At 42.5% G+C, this 24,711-nt stretch overlaps 2 protein-coding genes across 2 annotated transcripts in view; one reads left to right on the top strand and one right to left on the bottom strand.

Annotated features, from left to right (window-relative positions):
• The window catches only part of LOC137780016 (protein NLRC3-like), a gene marked incomplete at its 3' end in the record, with an annotated part of 52,992 nt that overhangs the window by 11,610 nt on the left and 16,671 nt on the right, over window positions 1-24,711 (top strand). The gene's annotated exons all lie outside the window — the stretch shown is intronic.
• On the bottom strand, window positions 16,464-23,602 carry LOC137779757 (NLR family CARD domain-containing protein 3-like). Its single transcript, XM_068567939.1, has 10 exons — window positions 23,514-23,602; window positions 23,288-23,428; window positions 22,592-22,702; window positions 22,330-22,377; window positions 21,917-21,957; window positions 19,964-21,752; window positions 19,690-19,863; window positions 19,063-19,236; window positions 17,476-17,649; window positions 16,464-16,641 (listed from the first exon to the last, which is right to left on the bottom strand). The coding sequence occupies exons 1-10, from the start codon at window positions 23,600-23,602 to the stop codon at window positions 16,464-16,466; spliced, it is 2,919 nt and encodes a 972-aa protein (XP_068424040.1).

Below are 24,711 nucleotides of genomic sequence, written 5' to 3'. Positions count from 1 at the left end.
ATATAATCTGGATATTGTTATTTAAGTATTAAAATGATAGAAATGTCCCCTAAATGGTGGTAAGAATGAGATAAATACAATTGTTTAAATTGTAAAAACTTAAAATAAAATGATTGAAAGAAATGTCTCCTGTGACTGTTCATCTGATAATCCCCCGTGAGGCTGTGACTCGTCTCAACCCTTATAAAGTGAGTACGTATAACGTCTACAATCTCGCTGCCTATGTTGAACTCACATTGTAGACACACTGCAAAGTCTTCAACCAGAGTTCTTACCTTAAGTTCCTCTGGCAGCGTCGGTCCTCACCTCAGTGTCACACTGCTTCAGGACGGGGAGAAGGTTAGATTGATAAAGAACTGGAGTCTGTAGTTTTATTTACAGCTTACTAAATGATAAGACTGTGGTTTTATTTCAGTTTTATACTTTTCTTCTATAAATCAGCAACACGTTCAATTCAATGAAACAGTTACATACAAAACGTTTGTTTATGGATATTCTACATATGTGGTCCTCACGTCAAGATTGATGCTCTGAAGGTCGAGGAGCTTGATGCTCTGAAGGTCTCTACCTTCAGAAGACAGCGACAGGGTTTGGGGAGATACACATGTTGACATTTTGACCCAAGGACAAGGGGAGGATGTGGAAACACATGAAACCGTGACCCTGGGATGGAGATGTGTGTGACGCTGCTTGTAACACTGGGGGTGATAACTACATGAAATAAAACGCATAACTTGCATTAATTTGTAGATGTTCTGTGACATTGGCTAGCTGGCACAGCGCTATAGCTAAAGAGCTGACATGCTAGCCAGCTGGAAAGATGCTAGCGCTGGTTAGCCACAATAGCTCCAAATCCATCCATCCATTATCCATTATCTGATCCCAGCTGGCATGAGGCGAAGGCAGAGTACACCCCAGTCCATCACAGGGCAGACATAGAGACAGACAACCATTCACGCTCACATTCACACCTACGGTCAATTTAGAGTCCAATTAACCTAAGCTGCATGTCTTTGACTGTGGGAGGAAGCCGGAGAACCCGGGGAGAACCCACGCTGGCGCCGAATCAACAAACACAAAGGATTAAAGCCTGTGGAGCTTCTTTGTACCAGAAATTCGCGGAGTGTTAAACTTAATAAGTAGCTCAGCCAGAAATGGAAAATAAGTTCACACGGTGAATTAAAAAAAATGTAACGACGCGCCCAGTGGCAAACGGCTGCAACTAATGGCCAAAAACGAGATTTGGGAAAATTCATTTATCCATCCACTTCTGTGTCTTTGTGTCATTATAGCAACAGTCAGACATGAGTCTAAAAGAGGACGACTGATCATCAAATCATATTTTTCTTTTTTACTCATTCAAAGTTAAAAGGTTTCATGGTTGTTTTTTTACTGAACAATCCTCAACATTTAAATCAACATAATACAATAAATCCTAAATAATCAGAACAGTAATAATTAGTATCAATAGTTTAGCTTGTAGCGAGTGTGACGACCCTCTCTGCCACTGGCCGTTGTCCTGCAGGTGTGCAGGTGGGCGTGGCCGACAGGGTCGTCAGGAGAGTGGGGACACCTGGCGCTCGTTAGGGTCAACGAGGTGAAGGGCTCCAGGTTGAGTGTTCTCTCTCTCTCTGCTACAACAACAACTTGTGTGTCTCCTCCTCTCAGGCTGGAGTCTACATGAGTGAACCGGCCCCTGAGTCTTCTAAAGCTGTGGCTTTGATCAGGACGACCTTTGTGACGTCACAGTGTTCCAGCAAATGTGAACGAGTGTTGACAGTAAATTGTGTGTCCGGTTTATTAGAAAAGATGGAGGTTATCCACTTAATACATTCATATAATGCATAAAGTACTACGAGCCTGTGAAAGATAGAAGTTGTCTGCTCACCAGGTAATTCTCATTACTCACAGAAGTCCAGTGATCCTGTCAGCGCCACATGATCCGTAGCAGACAAGTCATTTTCCGTTTTGTTCTTTTCAGCTTTATACAGCGCGTGGATTTGTGTCATGATTGTGTGTCTTTGCGGTGCTTTGATGCTCGGGTCCCCCGTTGCCTCTCGCAACACTTTGGTGAACCTTCATCCTCAACAATATTAATGTAACTGTGCTGCTCAGCTTGTCTCAGGTAGACTTAGTGAGGGGTCTGTGTTGGTCAGTGAGGCTGGTTTGACGCATTGCTCTTGAACGCCCCTCGCCGACCAACATGCTGCGCGTTGAGATGTTGAGGCTGGTTGTGCTGGTGAAACAACAACGTCTTCCAGAGTGAACATCTGACATCTACGTCTGACTGCATTAGAGCGGAAATAGTTGAATTTCCGCTTTAATGGAAGCTCATTCTGCACGTGTTAAAAAAAATTATTGCATTAATCCTGTAATTTAATCATAATGCGTTATTTTTCACAGCTCTAATATATCTAGATAGTCCAGCTATTTAGCTATATTCAGCTATTTTATAATATACATATACAATATTTCAGCTTCAGGCTGTCAGCGTTCCGACACATTTTAAAATGTTGTCAATGTAATATCTAGATGGGGAACTTTATTACAACTGCCGACGCACAAAGGATGAGCAGAGGCATCGTTTGGCCAAAGTTGTGCTCACTCCGGAGGAGGCAAATCAAATATTTGAGCAGTTCCATGAGGTGCCATTGGAGCTCATTGTGGTGTGGAAAAAACCCTGGATGCCATTCTCCAACGGTACTGCAGGCCGGGCATGAAGGCAGACATCCAAAAATGGGTGAGTGTATTATTACTCCATTTGTCTAAGGAGCTTAAGAATTACATATTCAATATCAAAGTGTTGTAAAATTGTTTCCCTTTATTAGATTTCCCAGTATGATGCCTGCCAGAAAAAGAGGGCCTGCATTAAAGAGAAAATACGATCGAATCGGCCATAGCAGCCTGTGCCTGGAGAGGGCCGCGTCCAGCAGGTGAACAAGTAGAAGAACACGAGTGATAGATGGACTAAAACGAGAAAACTATCGGCTCAGCAACCAACAGATACCAGCACCAGGTAATCACATGCAAGCAGTGATTCAAGAGAGCAGTGTTGTTATAGAGCCTGTGGTTGTACCTCAGGACGTGTGTGGTGACATTCCTATTTCAATCAGTGACTTAGAGGACTTGTTTAGTGATGATACATGGTCGTTGGAAGGTCTGCTAACGGCTGAAGCAGCAGTAGTCAATCCAGAGTTTTTTTGACCCCGATACACCGTCTTCAGAAACAGACAACCAGGGTGTTGTTTGGTGAAAATAGTGAATTGAGGGGTCCTGGTAGTCATACATACGTTGGTACAGTCGAAGAGCTCTGGATGGTACAGGCCAACCATAGTGCATATATGAATGTACAGAATGGCTTTGTCCGTACATTGGTTGCACAACTCGGGAACATAATAATTGCAGACAACAACACAATAAAAGGCACAATTAGGGTACATAACTGCGGAGATTAACACCTTAAAAACACAATTTGGGGGCATCACTAGAGCCAATACTAATATACAGACATATATGGATGCACAGGATGTCGTCTTACATGGCCTAGGTACACTTTGAGCTGGCACAACGGGTAACTAGCAATAGAGTACCACACAGGGTTGTTTTTTGTTTGTCTTTGTTTCCACACACACACACACACACACACAAAATCACAGTAGTGTGCCAACATGGCTCCTCCCAGAAAAGATAGCAAATGATGAGATATTGGCAAAGAAAGACCGTTATCTGTACAACTGTAACAATGTGGGAAACAGTCTATATTTCGTTTGTCTGGAGCATTTTGTAAACCCAGACACACCTGAACATGAAAGCACAGCTGCAGCAGAACGTATTCAGCAAGCAGCAGGGTTTCACAACAGTCATAGGGTCTCATTCACCGACGTCGCAGCGTTTGAAAAATTGTTATCTGTAAAAATTGTAATATTCCACCACAACCCCAACCCCGCCTGCTGTATTTATACAATGACCACTACTATCTGATTTAAGGTAAACCTGTTTTTTTTCGGATCATCATATGTCTGCAACTTTTGCTCCCGTACCTATGAGACAATAATGGACCATAACTGTCCACAGCTATGCAATGTCTGTTATACGGGTGAATGCCTCACCATGCCCACCGACACACACAAGTGTGGTAAGTGTAATCACATATTTAAACCGCAGTATTGTCTTGTCCAACATACAAAGCTGTCCACAACAGAATCCCCTGTGATAGCATGAAGTATTGTGAGCTCTGTGGTCAAACATACAGGGTGACCAAAAAGCGCATGTCTGTAAACCACGTGTTTGTAGCCACTGTGGCGAACCACAAAGAGCAGAGCACACATGCTTCATTCAGCCTGTTGAGCAGAAAGCAACCGACACAAAGTACATCCTGTTTGATTTTGAGACTCGTTACCACAATAACAAACATGAAGCCAATTACATCTGTGCTATGGACATGGATGGGGACAGGTTTGAGTGCCCCAATACAAACTGTGTCGACACGTTTGTCAAACGCTACAGAAAGAAAAAATACAAGGGCTACACTTTCATAGCACACAATGCGTCTGGGGTTGATAACTACATACTGCTCGAGTATTTTGTCAAGAAACGTATCACATCACAAGTGACCATGAGGGGGAGCAGGGTCATTCTGATCTATGATACAAATCTCCAACAGAGGTGGATTGACTCCTTCAGCTTCCTTCCCATGAGTTTGGCTAAGACACCTGCAGCCCTGGGGTTTGCTGATTTGTCTAAAGGTTACTTTCCCCACAGGTTTAACACCAGAGCCCACGAGCAGTATGTTGGCAGCCACCCAGACCCCTCATCTTATGGGTACGACACAATGTCTGACAGCAACAAGGTCTCATTCGTGACCTGGTATGAGACCACCCGGGGTAAAACATTCAATCTCCAAAAGGAGCTCGGTGTGTATTGTACCAATGATGTCTAAGTACTACGCAGAGCGTGTACAAAGTATCGTGACAGCTTCATCGAGTGTACGTCTCTGGACCCCTTTGCATTCACAACACTAGCGTCTAGCTGCATGGGTGTGTTCAAAACAAAGTTTCTACCCAAAGACACTGTGGCGCTGACGTATGAAGGAGCGTACACGCAGCAGAACAAGACATATTCAGATGTGTTGATGGAATGGCTCTCATATGTTGCCCACACAGAATGTTGAAATCATACACGCTCTGAATCATGGTGAAAAGAAGGTGCGCTTGGATCCCAGAGAGGCCCTCCTTGGAGGTCGCACCAATGCTATGAAATTGTTCCATGAATTTCACCTTGAGACTGATGAGAAGATTAGATACTATATTTTACCCCTTTGTATCCCAATGTCCAGGCTAATAAGATGTATCCCACAGGTCATATTCACCGATTTTGAATCTATTGATAAATACTTTGGATTTATCAAATGCAGTGTTGCCTCCTAAAGGCTTATACCAGCCTGTATTGCCTTTCAGATGCCACGGTAAACTAATGTTCCCCCTGTGTCGTACATGTGCAGAGACTTTGAATCAGACAACTGCATGTACACACAGTGACCATGACAGAGCGCTCTCAGGTGTGTGCGTCTCCTTTGAGCTGGAGAAGGCTGTTGAAAAGGGGTACAGGGTCGTGTGCATTGATGGTGTGGCATTTTCCCGAGACAACTACACAGCTGTTTAGGGGTTACGTCAACACATTTCTCAAGTGTAAGCAGGAAGCATCGGGGTACCCAGGGCATATAACACCAGAGGCGCAGGCTAAATATGTTGCAGACTATCTTACAAGGAGGGCATTCAGCTCGATCCTGCTAAAATTCGGGTTAATAAAGCAGTGAGGAGCTGCAACAAACTACTCCTAAACTCGCTGTGGGGTCGCTTTAGCATGAGAGGTAATATGCCATCCTGTGAACTCACTGAGCCCTCCCAGTTTACTAAACTCATGTTCAGTGACGACTATGATGTGCGACAGTTCTGCTTTATCTCAGAGGATGTGGCTCTGGTTCAGTGGAAACATGCAGACGGCAGAGCGTCTCATGTTAAAGATGTAAATGTTTTTATCGGGGCCATGACAACAGCACATGCCAGAATGATGCTCTATGATGTGTTGGATACTTTGCAGGAAAGTGTGCTGTACTGTGATACCGACAGGATCGTCTTCACATCAAAGAGGGGTGAGGAGGTTCCACCATTAGGAGCGTATCGAGGTGATTTGACAGATGAGCTCAACATGCATTCAACACTGTTCAAAGCAAAACCTCCGTTAAATGTAAGGGCGTGACACTGAATGCTAAAAATGCCGCGCTCGTCACACCTCAAACCCTGGCTGGGTTCGTGCATGCATTTGTCACGAATCAACACAGTCCACCAGCCCCCATCATGACTGAAGCTGCAACCATCAAACGGGATAAAAAACACTTCCATCTAAAGAATGAAACAGTTGTGAAGAAGGTACGAGTAATGTATAACAAGCGTAGAGTGCTGCCTGATTATACCACCCTGCCTTATGGATATTAAGAGACTGGGTTTAATCCCCGACTTCAGCATCTATTTAGTCTGGTCGGCCCTTCAAATTCTGGAAAGACCTTTGTCAAAGATATTATTGTAAATTCAGAAAGTGTTATTTCACACAGTGTTGATAATATTGTATACATTTACTCATGCTGGCAACCAATGTATGACCAACTTCTTACAACAAGAGTTATTAACTTTGTCAACGGGTTACCCGTGTCTTTGTGCGATGACGATCCGTTACCGCCCCACAACAACAATTTACTAATAATCAATGACTTAATGAACGATGGCAGTGATAATTTAGAGGTTCAGAATGTATTCACCAAATATGTTTATCATAGAAACCTCAGTTTTATTTATCTTGTATAAAATGTGTTTATTCAGTGTAAGGCTGGTCAAACTATTAGTTTAAACACTAACTATCTAATTCTGTTTAAAAATCCACGCGATAAAGGGCAAATCATCTTATTGGCCAGACAAATGTTTCCGGGAAATACCAAATATTTTCGAGAGGCGTTTAATGATGCTACTAAGCCCGCCTACGGTTATCTAATCATCGACTACAAAGCCCTCACTCCTGAACATTTAAGGCTCAGAACAGCACTGCTGGCAGACCAGACAGTCATGCATCTCCCTAAAAACCTGAAAACCTAACGTCTCGCATGCACAGGAATTTGGCTCTGTTGGAAGCAATATATAAATCTCTACCTCGTGTGAGCAGGGTCATTGTGAGTAAAGCAAAACCGGACTTTATTAATGCACTGTGTGAAATTGCCCTTAATGTATTGAAAGGTAATATTCCATTGACTGACAAACAGTATGCACTCTTAAAGAAAAAGCGTATTATCCGCATAGTTGCTCATAAAAAGATCAAACTGACAAAGACACTCAACTAGACAGGCGGTTTCTTACTTCCTCTATTAGGGGCCGCTATTCCTTTCATACTCGGGCTTATCAACAGGGGGGATTGAAATGGAAATGGAATGGTTTTTGGCGCCACGACATCAGATTGAGGCTTTAAAGATGCAGCACACTCAACACGAGCAACCCACCAGTTCTATAAGACATACTGTGCAAAACGAGTTGGATAGAGCCATGACTGCGGTACTGGAACAGCCAGATACAGACATTTATGAAAAGGCCAAAAAATATGCCAGTATCTTGCAACGATACTTGGCTGTTGTACGACAGGGGCAGCGGGAGAAAAGTGTACTTACACTGTCGCTACCAAAGAGTGACTGTAGCGATGTGGTGGATATGGACCCTGAGGAGCCCGGCCTGGCCTACGATGAGCCCCGTAGCCTGAAGGGCAGTGTTCCAGGACCCCGAACTTCCAGGTCGTGCCGACGCCCGGTCTGGGCCGCCACTGTGCCAGCCCTAGACCCAGCCTCCGCCTCGCCACGTGAAAGCGACAGATATACATTGATATAGATACATATACATTTAGATATACATATAGATAGAGACAGCGAGAGACATACATTTATTAGTATGGATCCCACCATTGTCTGACAAGTTTTGGATTTTAAAGCGATGGCCGGAGGGGGCAACCAATAAGGAGAAGTACACCATTAAGCGGAGAGCAAACACCTTCAGGATGAAGGGTAAGGATGCATGGGTACATGGACTTTAGAACACAGTGATCATCTGGTATGGGAGAACTCCCAATGACTAATACTATGCCATTTCTACCAGATGGAGAAGTGTACTACCTCCGCAGGCGTAAAAGAAACGCACCGGATCACATGGCTAAGGTGGTCTCAACTGCAGAGGAGGCCAATCAACTTTGAGCAGTTTCACAGCAGTGAAATTGGTGGTCACTGTGGGAAAAAAAACAGCCACCATAGCTCGATAATACTGGCCTGGAATGGAAGAGGACAGTCGCAAGTGGGTGAGTTGTCTCTAAAGACAATGAAGTGTTGTACACATTCAGGGTCCAAAGTAGAGCACAAAGCAGTATGTGTGTAATTGTTATATTTGCTGAATGTGTATGCATTCAATCATACTCTAAATATTCAATATAACTTATTGGCCATACATCTGAAATGCTGTTTGTGTGTTTAGATCCTTCTAATACATTATAGTACTGTTGAGCAGGTGGTCATTTATGCTCAAATAAATAATATTTCTATCCTTGTGTGCAGGAATATGGTTGCTTCAAAGAGCGACTCTAACTCGTGTTCTCCTCCAAGACGCAGTCAGGGACCTTGAGCCAAGGAAGGTCCAGGTCCACGGGAAAGAAGAACCCCCCCTCCACCACACCCGTCCTCACTGTGGGCAGTCCATAAAGAACCAGTACCACTTCCAGCATAAGGGGGCTGTTCACTGTCCTACCATAGCAAGGTCAACTATGGAGGACTGGCTGAAGGACGCCCAGGACCACCGTTTGGCGTCTAAAGCATAAAACATTTAAAAATACAAAATGGTTTGTTGCACCCCACCAAATCTGTCACAAGTGTGGGAAGAGAAGGACCAGAGCCAATGGACACTCCATCTTCCACGCAGCCAGGGAGAGCTTCTGCCAGAAGTCTGACCCGCAAGGCAGGACAGTGGAGCAGTGATGGGTGGCGGGTGTACGGCACACAAAGAATTGGGTCCTTTCATTCCTGATGGGTGTCTGATGGGTGGCCGTCTGTTGCACTGTTGTACAACCATGTGGCGGCAAAGTGCATGCAGTTGTCCGCCTGTCACTTCGGCTTGTCACTACTCCCACTGGTTCTACCTGCCGTGCCCTGGTTCTCCCTGGCAGGGGTGCAAGGACGCATTTTGGCCACTAGGGGCCGCCTGAAGATTGGCATGCGTATATATGCGTGATGGAAGACTTTCACAAAGTGTATCAAAGTCTACCCACTCAGAAGCAGGGAAGCCAAAGAGGTTTCAAAATGTGTGCTGGATTTCTTTTACAAGTATGGTGTCCCAAAAATGATCTTGACTCACCGTGAAAAATAATGTGTCAATAAAGTATTAGTCCAAAAGTGGTATTCCTGTCTTTCTGGTCACATCAACAATGTAAAATTCACCATGGTATTCAAAATACATTATTCTTTTTATGCATCTTCTAGATCAACCACAACCTGTGTGACAAATTAGGCACCGCAAGAAGCCTCTGTGTTCATTACCACCCACAAATAAAATGGCTTGGTGGAAAAGCTGAATGGCAACATCAAGGGTAAAAAAAAAAAAAATAGACTTTTCTACTAAATGTATTTTGATAACACATGGAGAATGACTTATTTCCTTTTTTACAATTTAAGAGTTTTAAAGAAAATGAAGCAGGACCACCCTAGTGACTGGTGTAAATACATCCGGTCAACTGTATTTGGCCTCTGGACCACAAACAGTTGACCACTAAATATTCCCCCATATTTGATGAATGGGAGGGAGGCCCGTTACCCCTCTGAAATTGCAAACAAGTGACAGGCATGATTGCATTTTCCTGCACTATAAACTGCATGACAACCATGAAAACACACACCACACACACACACCTTGCCAATTGAGTTATATTTGTTTGTTTAATATACTTTATCCTCCTGAGACCGAGCCTATTCATTTGTGGCCTCTGTGGTGGACACGTTGGTTTTGCATCTCTCCTTTTACTCGGTTACCCTATCAATTCCTGCTATACTCTCAAGAGGACATCCTGGGCTTTACGGGTCCATTTGCCATTATTGGTTTATTTATTTTTATACTTCACATTACCATTATTGGTAAAACGTCATTTGTTAGTTTTTGATCTTCTACATTTGTCTGTCTTCACATGAGAATGAGCCAGTGGTCCCCAACAGTGGACATGCTGTAAAAAAAAATGTTTTTTCTCAAAGTCTAAATTCTAAGATGGGAAAAAAAAGGGTATGAAATCACACACAAAAATATGAGTTTGGAAGACACTATTCTCCCTCAGCTCCGAGGATATTCGCTATAACGTTGCAAACCAATAAAATCTGCAAATTACCCCGTACATAACTATGTCCATTTCATCAGTGGTCAACTCTTCCTTTGGCTCAGTGTTCGCAATGTGTTTAGTGTCTTTTCACAGTACGTTCGTCACTGTATATTCGTTCCAAAAGTACAATTGTTTGTCAAATTGCATCAGTGGTGTCTGACTGTAGCCTCGTGAAAAATCGCTAAATCATTTTAGACGTGTTTTAATATCCACCCGAGGTAACCAGTTGTTTTAGCTCAGCTAGACCAAGAAGTTCCCTGGACACAGACGGGATGTGACATCATGGGTAATATCCTAAATGACCCAAGTTGTTTTAAAAACAAAAATCGGTGGCTCAATCGGTTGAGCCAGTCTTCGGGTCTGTTGTCATTTTGCTCGACACGGAACATATCCAGGTCATTGCGATCTTTTTGTATTTTAATGTATATCGTCATACTTTGTTGTGACGCAGTGCTTACTTATACAATCGTGAGCGCCGCAATGGCTCACTTACAGTTGTAATGTTGATCAGTGTGCATTGTCCCTCTTAAACAAATAAAAATAAATGGATATGAAATGAAGATCTGCAGCAATATGTTTGTGAACGTGTGACGACTCTGGTGACCAGGCAGAAAACCGCTGCAGCTGTGGAGCGAACACAACACACGCAGGGAAACCAGTAGGCTTAGAAACCAGTAGGTTTGAAAACCAGTAGGGGTGTAACACTGGTAGGTACCGGAGTTGAAATATTTTATCTGTGGCTACGGATGATGTTATGAATCCAGACAAGCGTTTGATGTTCTGATGTTTTCTAGGAGAGTTTTTTTCCTGATCAGACGCGAGGTCCTGGGACAGGTATGTGTACAGACTGTAAAGCCCGCAAACAAATTTTAATTCGTGAGTTTCGACTACACGAAATAACCTGAATTGAAAAATGGTCTTTTGGGAGATAGGGGCTACCCTTGTCTTGAGCTCCCTATTGCAATTATGACTAATTTCTGACACCTATCACAAGAAAGACGCAGGAGCGCTTTAATAAAAACCTGCCGGAGCCCGTGCTATAATTGAGGACATTTGGAGACATGAAAGCACGATGGCGGGCCACCTTATTCAAAGTGCTGGAGGTTGTTGAACTGGCCCCATTTTACGCTTAAAACATGAAGTTGTTGATTTTTATTAATTTATTTTATTTTCATTAAGCTATACATACCTAGATAACTGCCTACATGGTTTCTTGCTTGTGATGGAGCTAAAAGTTGTTTGATGTGTGTCAAGAGGCGCAGACGCACAAACATGTTTTTCCTTCCCTTTTGTCTCCCTGTAAAGGTTTTTTGGGGAGTTTCCTGATCTGATGCGAGGTCCCAGGATCGTACGTGTACAGGTTGTAAAGCCCTCTGATTTTGGGCTAGACAAAATAATCTGAAATTAATTTAATTATTCTTGTGGTCGGCAACGGGAAACCAGTCGGCGCCTGAGCGCAGAAACGTCTGGCATAATGTGGAGAAGGATCTGGCAGTGAGTGAGTGTGAGACTGGGCTTTAAATACTGAAGAGAGGAGGGGCAGCAGAGTGCACAGGTGAGAGTGATTGAGCTGACGAGGTGGGTGTGATTAGCAGGTGCACTGAATAAGCTGATGAGGTGGCTGTGGGACTTTTTCTGTCACGCCCCACTTTGGAGGAAGAAAAATGTTCAGGCCCAAACAAAATGGTTCATGTTGAATTTTTATTGAAATGACACATTTTTGTGACTCCTCCAAAACAAATAAAATGTGCAAGTACTTTGTTACAACAATACAAATAAAGTTCTATCTGTGCAAAAAATAACTTATATTTGGAAATTGAATAGTTTCTTGTGGCTTCAATTAACCTGTTTTGCACGCGCAACCTACAAAAACAGAATCAGTGCAATGAGCCTGCTTTCCACTACAAATCTTTTTTAAACAGGGTTGCAGGCTTGATACGGCCTCTCATGGAGATCGGCTTCAGGCAAAATGTCAAATCTTGGTCATCGTGCATGCACAAGCATAACCTGTAAACAGCGTAACGTAAACATTTACATGAAAGTAGATGCTGGTCACCTTTGCTGAAACTATTTAATAGCTTACACATGTTTCGTGTAAACTTTGATATTTTGTGGGGAATGACTTTTTCTGAGAATATCAGCTGTGAATGATGTGTTCGTGGTCCCTGTTCCTGCTGTACAGTCACACGTTGATACTAGGGTTAGGTACCGAGAACCACCGCGGTCAACTCAGTAGACGTTCGGATCTCAGTAGTCAAATCAGCAGAAACTGAAATTTCAATGCACTAGTATACTAGCATTCACGGTTAACATTCAAACGACCCAGATCGCTATGGTTTTTACAAAGTTAGCGGAAAGATACACGTTAAACAACATCCGGTTTCCAAATAAAGATGATAAAGTTGTTTTTTTTTCAAAATAAGATGACAAATTGTATACTAGCGTATATGGAAATGAGATCATACGTTTCTACGAAAAATCTGTCATTTCTTTATCTTTGAGTCTCTGTAAATGTACTTCTTCCAATAGTTCTAGGGAATGACTGCTGCAGATGTGTTCAGGACGTCTCTGACTTCCACTACACTGACAATCAAACAATTTTAATGTACCAATTAGGAGATAATTCAAACAAAGTCTTACATTTTTACAAAAAATCTGTAGTTTCTTTGTTTAAGGTGCTGAAATTCATTTTTACCAAGAGTTCCAGGGAATGACGGATAAAGCTGTGTTCATGACGTCTCTGACTTCTCCTACACTGGTAATCATTTTTACTGTACCAAATGGTAGATATTTCAAAGTAAAAGTCTTACATTTTTAGCGATAAACAAGTCAATTTTGAATGTTTAAGGCTCTGAAAATATATTAATTAATTCATTAAAATATTCTCATGAAAATTAAGAAGATCAGTCCCAAAGGTCCAGGGCCCCCACAACCAGGCGACTGGACCGAAAGTCCTGCGTCCCAACAGCCAGATGACCGAACAACATCTCCAGAGGTAAATATTACAACGGTCAATAATGTAATAACTATTATGAAACACAGTATACTGTATAAAACAATGTTTCTTCAAATAATGTTGCTTTAAAGTAATACAAAACAACTTGGTATGTAGTTTTCCAAGCAGCAACAGTCTGTAAAGCTATGTTTATTTCTGTTCTCATTCATGCTTCTCCTACTATCGAACCCTTTTTTCCAAAGGTGATGTTTTGACTTGTCAAAGCAGCAACTTGACGAAAACTGCTCACTGGTGCTGATTTTATTGAATTGTTTTTTTCAGTTTGTTTCAACAACATCCCCAAAATCTTCATGAGGCGATGAAAAGTAAAATGAGGAACAATACTTCACTCGGGACTTGCCTAAGCAGCCCTGTTTTATTTTTCATTCAGGAAAATGAGTGGAAAAACTCTTGAAGACCCAATTAAACAACGTTTTAAACTGGACTGGACAGTAACGATAGCAAAGGGAATACGCAGTGTTCAACCCCATTGCAGTTTTGCATTTGAACACCACACTGTCCAAACTATTGGGTCTACAAGACATTCCCCATTGTTTAGTTGTTTAGGGTATTGTCTTTTTGATGACTGCCCTGTTGAACTGGAGGTCAAAGTTCATGATGAATCATCCCTCAAGGCCATTGGGACCTTTCGTGGAGACAGAGTGGCACCACAGGGAACAGCTGAAAAGACGGCCTGTACGTGCTGGTGAACGTGATGGCATAGCAGAAGTGCCAAACTTTCAGTGGACCTTTGATAATTGTCATTGATACCAGTTCCACCTCAGCGGTCACTGGCCCAGCTGACATCTCAGGTAAGATGAGACAGAGATGAGAGAACAATTCAGTCACACCTCAGTAAGGGGCTGTTTAGTTTCTTTGTTCTCACTTCAGTAGAAACATCTCGTGCCAAATTGAAGGCAGCATGTATGCAGCAATACTCGGGCCAATGAACAACGCAGTGGAATTCTCTCATCAGCATTATTCATCACACCTGTGTTTGACAAGTCACAATGAGGGCTTTCATATACAAAGTAGTAGTGAGTTTATTGGTGGTGAAAACATCTACAGTGCAGCTACTAAACCCACACAGGTGTTTTCACTTTGTGGCTAATTAGGCTGCTGCTCATGTGAGGGTGTGAGCGAGGCTGAATCACATGATGTGATGTCACCACATTTAACAGCAAACAGGAAGAATTGAAGACTTTGCAGTGTGTCTACAATGTGAGTTCAACATAGGCAGCGAGATTGTAGACGTTATACGTACTCACTTTATAAGGGTTGAGACGAGTCACAGCCTCACGGGGGATTATCAGATGAACAGTCACAGGAGACATTTCTTTCAATCATTTTATTTTAAGTTTTTACAAGTTAATCATTACCTTACATTACTAGACAACAAAAAACAAATAAGTACAACCCCCCCACACCCCTTAAAAAATCATAATCCACCATATTGAACCTACTTTAACAATAGTATTAATCTTATTTTTACCACCATTTAGGGGACATTTCTATAATTTTAATTATTAAAGAACAATATCCAGATTATATTTACACACTTTTACTGACGCAGCATTTTCAATGTAGAGATTTTGTGTTGTTTAAGTACTTTTACGTCAGTAAATATATGAATATTTCCTTCACTGCCTCTTGCCACTCTATAATAATACAAACATAGTGAGTGTGGACTAAACTTAATTTTTTTCTTAAACAATTGCGCATGTACAATTTCACAAATGGTCAATAAGAAACAACAAAATACATTCAAACAAAAATCCAAAGGAGGTGACACTAGTTCGTTAAAAATAATCACTTTCTTTTCATAAAACAAAGCAACAAGGCCCGAACAGATGGACACACACACACACACACACACACACACACACACACACACACACACACACACACACACACACACAGTTAGAAAGTCAACTCTTAAACTCAAAACTTGTGTTTTTGTTCATCATCCTCTGGGGAACATGAATATCTGTACAAAATGATGTGACATGACAGCTGTTTTAGCTGTTGTTACATGAGGCCCAATGTCTGTATGTGTGAGAGGGGGTCAGACTTTAGTCTTTAAAAGTCTTCTGCTGTGTGGGAGACTAAACCAAACCAGCTGGAGGGGTGGACCAGTCTCCAGTCTCCTGATGCTCTCTGGATCACCAGGATCCAGATGATCCCTTCCAGCTGAAGAAGAAGAACAAGAACAAGAAGAAGAGATGGATCAGTGTCCAGGATTTCTGTCTTCATAACATTATTTTGAGTGTTGATGGAGCAGCTACAACGTTAGCTTACCATTGATTGATCCAGACTCCATTTCAAAAACTAACATTTAAAAGTTGTTTTGTTGTTGTTTTGTGGAGAAAACTAACAAAACATGAATTTAAACTTTTCATGAATCTGTATCATTATGTAGTTATTTCTGCTTCATTTTTATCTGTTTATTGTCATTAAATCACAGCTGAATCTGTATTTTGGGTTCTTACAGCTGCAGTAAAGCAGCAGACATGTGTCTTGCTAGAAACAGAGAACACGGCCTCCAGATGATGTCATGAAGCAGACGTGATGAAGTTTGGTTTCCTTGGATCTCTGAACTTCCTCAACATGAACACAGCAGCACTAGTGGTTATTTCAGCCGTGACTGATGATTGGCTCCATGGAGGTAAAGCCTGAGCAGTAAGACATCAGGTTACTAAATGTAATGCTGGTTCTATGACGTGAGAGCCAGTGATGTGCAGCTTCAGTCAGACTGATCTCAGAGCTGTGACAAAGATGATCAATAGTTTGATAGTTTGATGAATGAGGACCACTGTCTCTAAACATCTCTGATGCCGTCAGCTGATGCAGCTTCACTTCCTGTAGACGTGAACAACAACAACAACACATGGACTCAAACACACCATCACAACGAGCTTCTGGCTCATCTGATTGGCCGACCTCTCTCTCTCTCTCGTCCAATTCTGAAGCCTGTGGATCTGTGTTTGGTACAATAGTGCTGATACCAGCATGGACTGACTCAACCCTCTACTTACATCAGAGTCTCCAGTCTACAATGTGGACTCTTCAGAAAACCACTCAGCAGCTTCATGTCTGAATCCTGCAGATTGTTGTATCTCAGATTCAGTTCTCTCAGACTGGAGGGGTTTGACTTCAGAGCTGATCCCAGAGAAGAACAGCCTTCCTCTGTGATCTTACAGCGTGACAGACTGCAAACACACAAAATAACACACAGAGTTTATTATATTGATACACAATGAATCATTATTTTCATCATGAGTGGCTTTCATTTTGGTTTCTTCTTCTTTTGTAAACAGACATTTTGTTAAAATCATGTCACTGTAAACACATTTAAATCCTGATTCCAGTGAAATGAGTTTTTTTTCCTTCTTTTTTTAAATAAGCTGCACCCCCTTGCGCCCCACTCGAGGGTCCTGCGCCACAGTGTGAGAACCACTGGACCAATGAGAGGCCAGTAGGCTCAGTGACTGGGAGAACTAAAACTATGCAGAACTTGTTGTTCAGGGTTCATTAGTTGAAGCACAGACAGTGAACTATCAGCAGGTTAGACTGTAAATGGTCTGTGGATGCTGAAGCTGTGCATCCTCAGCTGAGAATGTTTTCACTGAATCACCATCGACTTTTCATGAAGTCTGTTTTATTATAACTCATGGAATCCAGACCTCCTCTCTTTAGTCGAGACCACCCAAAGGTTTTTGAAACTGAACACTTACCAACAATTCCTCCAGGTGTTTTTCATCCGCTTTGACTGTTTCTATACCAACAAGTTTTTGTCTGTAGATTTTGTTTCCTCGGCCTGAGCGACTGATCATCAGTGTACTGAACCCTGCTGGAGTAAAGACCTTGTGTTTGCACCCTACTACCAGGACTCAAGTCTGCATCTGAGTCCTACTGTCTTTGGTCTCCAGTCCTGAACAATAGTACCAGAACATGTAACACTTCACTGATCAATACGTAGATAAATCAATAGAGTTATTGATTAAACATGAAGGTGCTACACTAGCAGCAGACAGTGAACCCACCTCAGAGTCTCCAGTCTACAATGTGGACTCTCCAGAAAACCACTCAGCAGCTTCACTCCTGAATCCTGCAGCTTGTTGAAGCTCAGATTCAGTTTTCTCAGACTGGAGGGGTTTGACTTCAGAGCTGATCCCAGAGAAGAACAGCCTTCCTCTGTGATCTTACAGTCTGACAGACTGCAAACACACAAAACAACACACAGAGTTTATTATATTGATACACAATGAATCATTATTTTCATCATCAACATGAGTGGCTTTCATTTTGGTTTCATCTTCTTTTGTAAACAGACATTTAGTTAAAATCATGTCACTGTAAACTCATTTAAATCCTGATTCCAGTGAAACCAGTTCTTCCAGTGCAGTAGAAGCTCTAACAAACTAAAAGCAGGACTTAAAGCGTCCTGGTTCCCTGAAAGCAGGAGGGCCAAAGGATGTTCATGATGGTTGGACAAGACCTCCAACACTTTGAACCCAGCAGGATAGTGGCCAGTTCAGCATTCAGTTCACAGCATTATGTCGTAAAGCATATCACAGAGACACTAGTAGACATTGTTCTCCACAGCAACATGTTGGGAACAGCAGCATGAACTGGGATGCAGTAGATGACTTCAGAGCACTTCAGACTTCAGAGCTGAGAGAAGAACAGCTGACCTCTGTCAAGCTGCAGGAACTCAATCTGCATCAAGAAGAAATATGAAGAGAAACAATCTGTTCATAATCCATCAGATGTGTCATGTTGTAAATGTGGAACTCCACTTCACAAGGTTTCCTGCAGCTGGCAGCAGACGTGTAGAAGCAGCTCACGGAGGAGAGTTCATGACTTGTTTCAATATCATATTAACGTTGAGGACAAACTCATCACAGCAAATGTTCACATGAACCTGGAGCACAAAAGGTTGTTGAAGATGTGAAATGATGATGCTTTCTATAACTTTTACAGTTCTGTTACTAAATGTATTGATCAGTATTGATCCAGATTATTCAGAGCAGATCAAAACATGTGAAAAAGTTATTTAAAAATGCAAAATGCTCTTAAAAGAAATCATAAAATATTGGATTAAAAATGAATAAAGGTTTGGTTCTTTACATATAATTAAATTACACTTTTTTATGATGAATATTGACGTCAGGGTATAGAATTCATAGAATTTCTCATATTCAGTATATATATATATATATATATATATATATATATATATATATATATATATGTGTGTGTGTGTGTGTGTGTGTGTGTATTAGTATTCTCATCAATACTCTTGAGTCTTTTTGTTTCTCTTTGAGTGACATTTTGTAGAAAAAGAAAAGGCCCCTGGCACTTTGGGCCCTGACACTTTGGGTCCTGACACTTTGGGCCCCTGGGTCTGGGCCCTTTAGTCCTGTTCAGTAATCCATCCAACAGCATGAAGCCAGACAAGTTGTACATGTCATGATTGTAGAGGACGACATGCAGACAACGAGGCAGCTGATGTGAAGTGGAACATATTACCAGAACATGTAACACTTCACTGATCAATACGTAGATAAATCAATAGAGTTATTGATTAAACATGAAGGTGCTACACTAGCAGCAGACAGTGAACCCACCTCAGAGTCTCCAGTCTACAATGTGGACTCTCCAGAAAACCACTCAGCAGCTTCACTCCTGAATCCTGCAGCTTGTTGGAGCTCAGATCCAGTTTTCTCAGACTGGAGGGGTTTGACTTCAGAGCTGATCCCAGAGAAGAACAGCCTTCCTCTGTGATCTCACAGTGATGCAGCCTGCCAACACACAAAACAAAACACAGAGTTTATTATATCGATACACATTGAATAATTATTTTCATCATCAACATGAGTGGATTTCATTTTGGTTTCTTCTTCTTTTGTAAACAGACATTTTGTCAAAATCATGTCACTTTAAACACATTTAAATCCTGATTCCAGTGAAATGAGTTTTACAAACTAAAAGCAGGACTTAAAGCGTCCTGGTTCCCTGAAAGCAGGAGGGCCAAGGGATGTTCATGATGGTTGAACAAGACCTCCAACACTTTCATCCCAGCAGGATAGTGGCCAGTTCACCATTCAGTTCACAGCATTATGTCCAAAAGCATATCACAGAGACACTAGTAGACATTGTTCTCCACAGCTACATGTTGGGAACACCAGCATGAATCAGTAGATCAGACACTGAGACCACTTCATCATCTTTGTGGTAAATCATCTGATCCTGACCTGAGAGTCTCCAGTGTACAGTGTGGACTCTCCAGTCCAGCAGAGAGCAGCTTCACTCCTAAATCCTGCAGGTTGTTGAAGCTCAGGTCCAGCTGTTTTAGACTAGAGGACTGGGAGCTGATCACTGAGGACAGAGCTCCACAGCTTCTCTTTGAGAGGTTACATCTACTCAGCCTAGGGGAGGAACAGGGATTAATTCAAACAAAATGTTTAATCAAAGTAAAATATCAAACACATGTAGTAATGTCAATGTATCCATAATGTCTCCACATACAGAGCTTTGTTGGAGGCTTTGACCACTGGCAGCAGCTTCAGAAGAGCCTCCTCTGAAGCAGAGTATTTATTCAGGTCAAACACCTCTAGATCTTCTCCTGATGACAGTAAGATGAAGACCAGAGCTGACCACTGAGCAGGAGACAGTTTATCTGTGGAGAGACGTCCTGACCTCAGGGACTGTTGAACCTCCTCCACTAGAGAACCATCATTCAGTTCATTCAGACAGTGGAACAGGTTGATGCTTTTCTCTGGAGACACATCCTCAATGATCTTCTTTTTGATGATCTGAACTGTTTCCTGATTGGTCTGTGAGCTATTTCCTGTCTGTGTCAGCAGACCTCGTAGGAGTTTCTGATTGGTCTCCAGTGAAAGACCCAGGAGAAAGCGGAGGAACAAGTCCAGGTGTCCATTAGGACTCTGTAAGGCCTTGTCCACAGCACTCTGGTAGAGATGTCTTGGTTCAGGTTTTGACAACTGGGAGGTTGTTTGTTCTTCTGCCATCAGGTTGACACCAGAGTTGATGAAGGTCAGATGGACATGAAGAGCAGCCAGAAATTCCTGAACACTCAGATGGATGAAGCAGAACACCTTGTCCTGGTACAGTCCTTTCTCCTCTCTAAAGATCTGTGTGAACACTCCTGAGTACACTGAGGCTGCTCTGATATCGATGCCACACTCTGTCAGGTCGGATTCATAGAAGATCAGGTTCCCTTTCTGCAGCTGATCAAAAGCCAGTTTTCCCAGAGACTCAGTCATCTTCCTGCTCTCTGGACTCCAGTGTGGATCTGTCTCAGCTCCTCTATCATACTTGACCTTCTTCACTTTGGACTGAACCACCAGGAAGTGGATGTACATCTCAGTCAGGGTCTTGGGTAGCTCTCCTCCCTCTGTGGTCTTCAACACGTCCTCCAGAACTGTAGCAGTGATCCAGCAGAAGACTGGGATGTGGCACATGATGTGGAGGCTTCGTGAGGTCTTGATGTGGGAGATGATCTTGATGGCCTGCTTCTTATTTCTCAACCTCTTCCAGAAGTAGTCCTTCTTCTGTGAGTCAGTGAATCCTCTGACCTCTGTCACCAAGTCAACACAGTCAGGAGGGATCTGATTGGCTGCTGCAGGTCGTGTGGTTATCCAGAGGCGAGCAGAGGGAAGCAGCTTACCCCTGATGAGGTTTGTCAGCAGCACATCCACTGAGGTGGACTCTGTGACATCAGTCAGGACCTCATTGTTATGGAAGTCCAGAGGAAGTCGACACTCATCCAGACCGTCAAAGATGAACACAACCGGAAACTCTTCAAACCTGCAGATTCCTGCTTCTTTGGTTTCAGAGAAGAAGTGATGAACAAGTTCCACCAAGCTGAACTTCTTCTCTTTCAGCACATTCAGGTCTCTGAACGTGAATGGAAACATGAACTGGATGTGCTGGTTGGCTTTGTCTTCAGCCCAGTCCAGAGTGAACTTCTGTGTTAAGACTGTTTTCCCGATGCCAGCCACTCCCTTTGTCATCACTGTTCTGATTGGTTCCTCTCCTCCAGGTGAGGCTTTAAAGAGGTCTTCTTGTCTGATGGTTGTTTCTGGTCTGTCTGGTTTCCTAGATGCTCTTTCAATCTGTCTGACCTCATGTTCATTGTTGACCTCTGCAGTCCCTCCCTCTGTGATGTAGAGCTCTGTGTAGATCTGGTTCAGAAGGGTTGGGTTTCCTGCTTTAGCGATCCCCTCAAACACACACTGGAACTTCTTCTTCAGGTTAGATTTGAGTTTACGCTGACAAACTGCAGCAAGAAGTCCTGAATGAACACACAACAGAAGAAGATCAATGAGTCAAAGAATACATTTCAACACGTCATTTCCTCAAAGAATGAGTCTATGAATATATTCTGGTCCATCTCTTGAGACATCAGTAAACGTTCCATTCATCCAGCATGTTAAATCTTTAGAGAAATCCTCTTACTGCTCTGCAGACAGTCAGCCAGCTCCTCCTGCTTCATGCTCCTCAGGAAGTGCAGTGAGATCTTCTGAAACGCTTCTCTGCTCCTCCTCCTCTGTTCTTCATCCTCACCATCCAACACGTCCTTATCCTCTCTCTGAATCTCTAAGCATTCTGGGTAATCTGAACTCAGAACCTTCTGGATATTCTTCAGCTCGTCTTTCACAAAAGTGAGGATGTTCTCCTCCAGCAGCTGGAACAGAATATTCTCTGAATGACAAACTAAAACCATGGAAGCAAACATCAGATCCGTGTTGGACAGACTGACAACCCACTGGTCTAAAGAGTGCAGCATGGAGATGATGGTGAACAGAAGACATGTAAAAGTAGTTGTACAGGTACAGACCATAAATATGGAGTCCAGGTGTGTTTGATGCTGCTGGGCAGACGGACCTCTGGGAACCTCTGAGCTCTCCTGGTCCTCTCTGTGGAGGAGTCATGAACCATCAGCTCACATTGTGTCTGCACCACAGACTGTTTATTGTTCATGATATTACAACACAAACACAACAATAAGTTAAAGATGTTGTGTTGTGTTTTGATTAATCATTTTACAAACCAGATGCTAAAGACTGGAGATAAAGGACGACCATCTGTGTGACAGTTAGTCATCTTGTTTCATCTGTTTTAAGAACTTACTCTGGGTCAAAAGAACGTTGTCCATCTTTGAAGTCAATCCAACCACCTTTAGACTGATCACTCTTCATGGACACACAGCTGGGTTCAGGAGACTTTTCTCTCTGTTGTGAACTGATAGGAACACTGAGATTTACCGAACATAAAGGATTTCCTGCTTCCACAGGTTTTATTTGACCATTGCCATTAAAACATGTCCTAAATTGCAAAGACAACAAAACCTATTCATGGTTACTTATTTGTTGCTTATATAAAAAAAGAAAGAAACAATGACTGAAATAAAACTGTTAGATTAACATCTTACAGCAGTTTGGCTTGGAGCCGAGGTGCTAGTCATAGTTATGCTGAATGTTGGATGAAAACCCTCCAACAAGAAACTCTTTTAAACTACTGACTCAGTCTAGTCTACAGACCTCTGAATGTAGACCCAGAATCTGTCTCAGGAAATCTACAACTATCTAAAAATATCTCCTGGTCGACTCTGTGGAGGAACACGCTCATATTGTGTTTGCAACAGAGACTGTTTACAGTTAATGATTCATATACAAACACCTACAGAGCAGTTAGTTAAAAATAATGAGATCTGTCATGATTGATCTTCATGAAAACAACACTGTAAATTATGAATGACCAATTCTGTGTTTCATAACTGAGAATCAGAACAGTTAGTCATCTGTTTCATCTGTTTTAAGAACTTACTCTGGGTCATAAGAACGGCGTCCATCTTTGAATTCAATCACACGATCTTTAGACCGATCACTCTTCATGGACACACAGCTGGGTTCAGGTCCAGGTCCAGGTTCAGGTCCAGGTCCAGGACAGTCTGGTCTCTGATGGATCCTGCTCACATGTAGAAGCAGAGTCAGTGAGTCAAAGACTTTGTGACATGAGAAGAGTCCTGGACAGTTAGAGATGGTCCTCTCACCTCTGAGCTCTGGTCTGGCTGTCATGTTCCCCACACAGACTGCTTTTAGAGGGAGGGACTCCCTCCTCTCTGTCCTCACACTGACTCATAGCAGAGTCCACACCTTCACACCAACACCAGCACCTGCTGGGAGACATCACACATTAGTTATCTTCTGCTCTGACATGACACAGGAAGTACACAGTACAAGTATTATATTTGACTGTAGTCTAAATAGTCCTGATTCTAAATAACAGGCTCATAAATTTCTGTTCTGTTCTTTAATCCAAAATAACTTAAAATAGAACTCACGTGATCTTTGAACCTTCAGACGCGGAGAAGAAGCAGCTGCGACACACAAACTCCCAAAGTTAAACTAAAGTGAAGCTGGAAGGGAGGGGCCGTCACGAGATACTGGAACCAGTGCGTCCATTAATGCTGAGCGAGCTGGAAGGAAAGAGGAACAGTCTGACTCAAAAAGTACCACAGCAGCAGGACAACAACCACTTACACAGTGTTTCTTTAACAACTTCACAACAAGGTACAAATATCAGCCCCGTAGAACAAGTCTTGATGCTCTGTACATGTGGAGAACGTAGAACACGTCTTTATGGTCTGTACATGTGGAGAACGTAGAACAAGTCTTTATGGTCTGTACATGTGGAGAACGTAGAACAAGTCTTTATGGTCTGTACATGTGGAGAACGTAGAACAAGTCTTTATGGTCTGTACATGTGGAGAACGTAGAACAAGTCTTTATGGTCTGTACATGTGGAGAACATAGAACACGTCTTTATGGTCTGTACATGTGGATGTATGCATTTACATGAAGATAATAATCATGATAATAAAACTAAAACACACACACACACACACACAAAGCCGGCTGAGAGCCAGTAATTATTTCCTCAAACCTAAAACAAAGCCGTGGTTCCCAAATTCAAACTTTACGGTCCAAATATGTCGCTTGACAACTTCCTGTTTTTGTGAGTGTGTGTGTGTGTGTGTGTCCGTGTGTGTGTGTGTGTGTGTGTGTGTCCGTGTGTGTCCATATGCCAGAAGTACAATAGATGTCATGTGATTCAAGTCTGTGGGACGATTCATTGTTTCAGACTCAGACTATGTGTGTGTGTGTGTGGTGTGTTTGTGTGTGTATGTGTATGTGTGTGTGTGTGTTTGTATGCGCGTGTGTGTGTCTCCCGTTGGTTTAGCCTCAGAA

This window comes from Clinocottus analis, unplaced genomic scaffold, assembly GCF_023055335.1.
Source record: "Clinocottus analis isolate CAN_PGR_092001 unplaced genomic scaffold, fCliAna1.0.p SCAF_8, whole genome shotgun sequence".
NCBI classification, from domain to species: domain Eukaryota; kingdom Metazoa; phylum Chordata; class Actinopteri; order Perciformes; family Cottidae; genus Clinocottus; species Clinocottus analis.
The sequence above is the reverse complement of the archived record's forward strand: the minus strand, read 5'-3'. Positions and strand labels throughout refer to the sequence as shown.

Coding starts and splice junctions, on each gene's coding strand:
- LOC137779757 (XM_068567939.1), bottom strand. CDS start 23,602: ATGAGTCAGTGTGAGGACAGAGAGGAGGGAGTCCCTCCCTCTAAAAGC. Junction 22,703..23,287: donor CGCCGTTCTTATGACCCAGA/GTAAGTTCTTAA, acceptor TGTTCCTATCAG/TTCACAACAGAGAGAAAAGT. Junction 17,650..19,062: donor TGTAGACTGGAGACTCTGAG/GTGGGTTCACTG, acceptor GTGTGTTTGCAG/TCTGTCAGACTGTAAGATCA.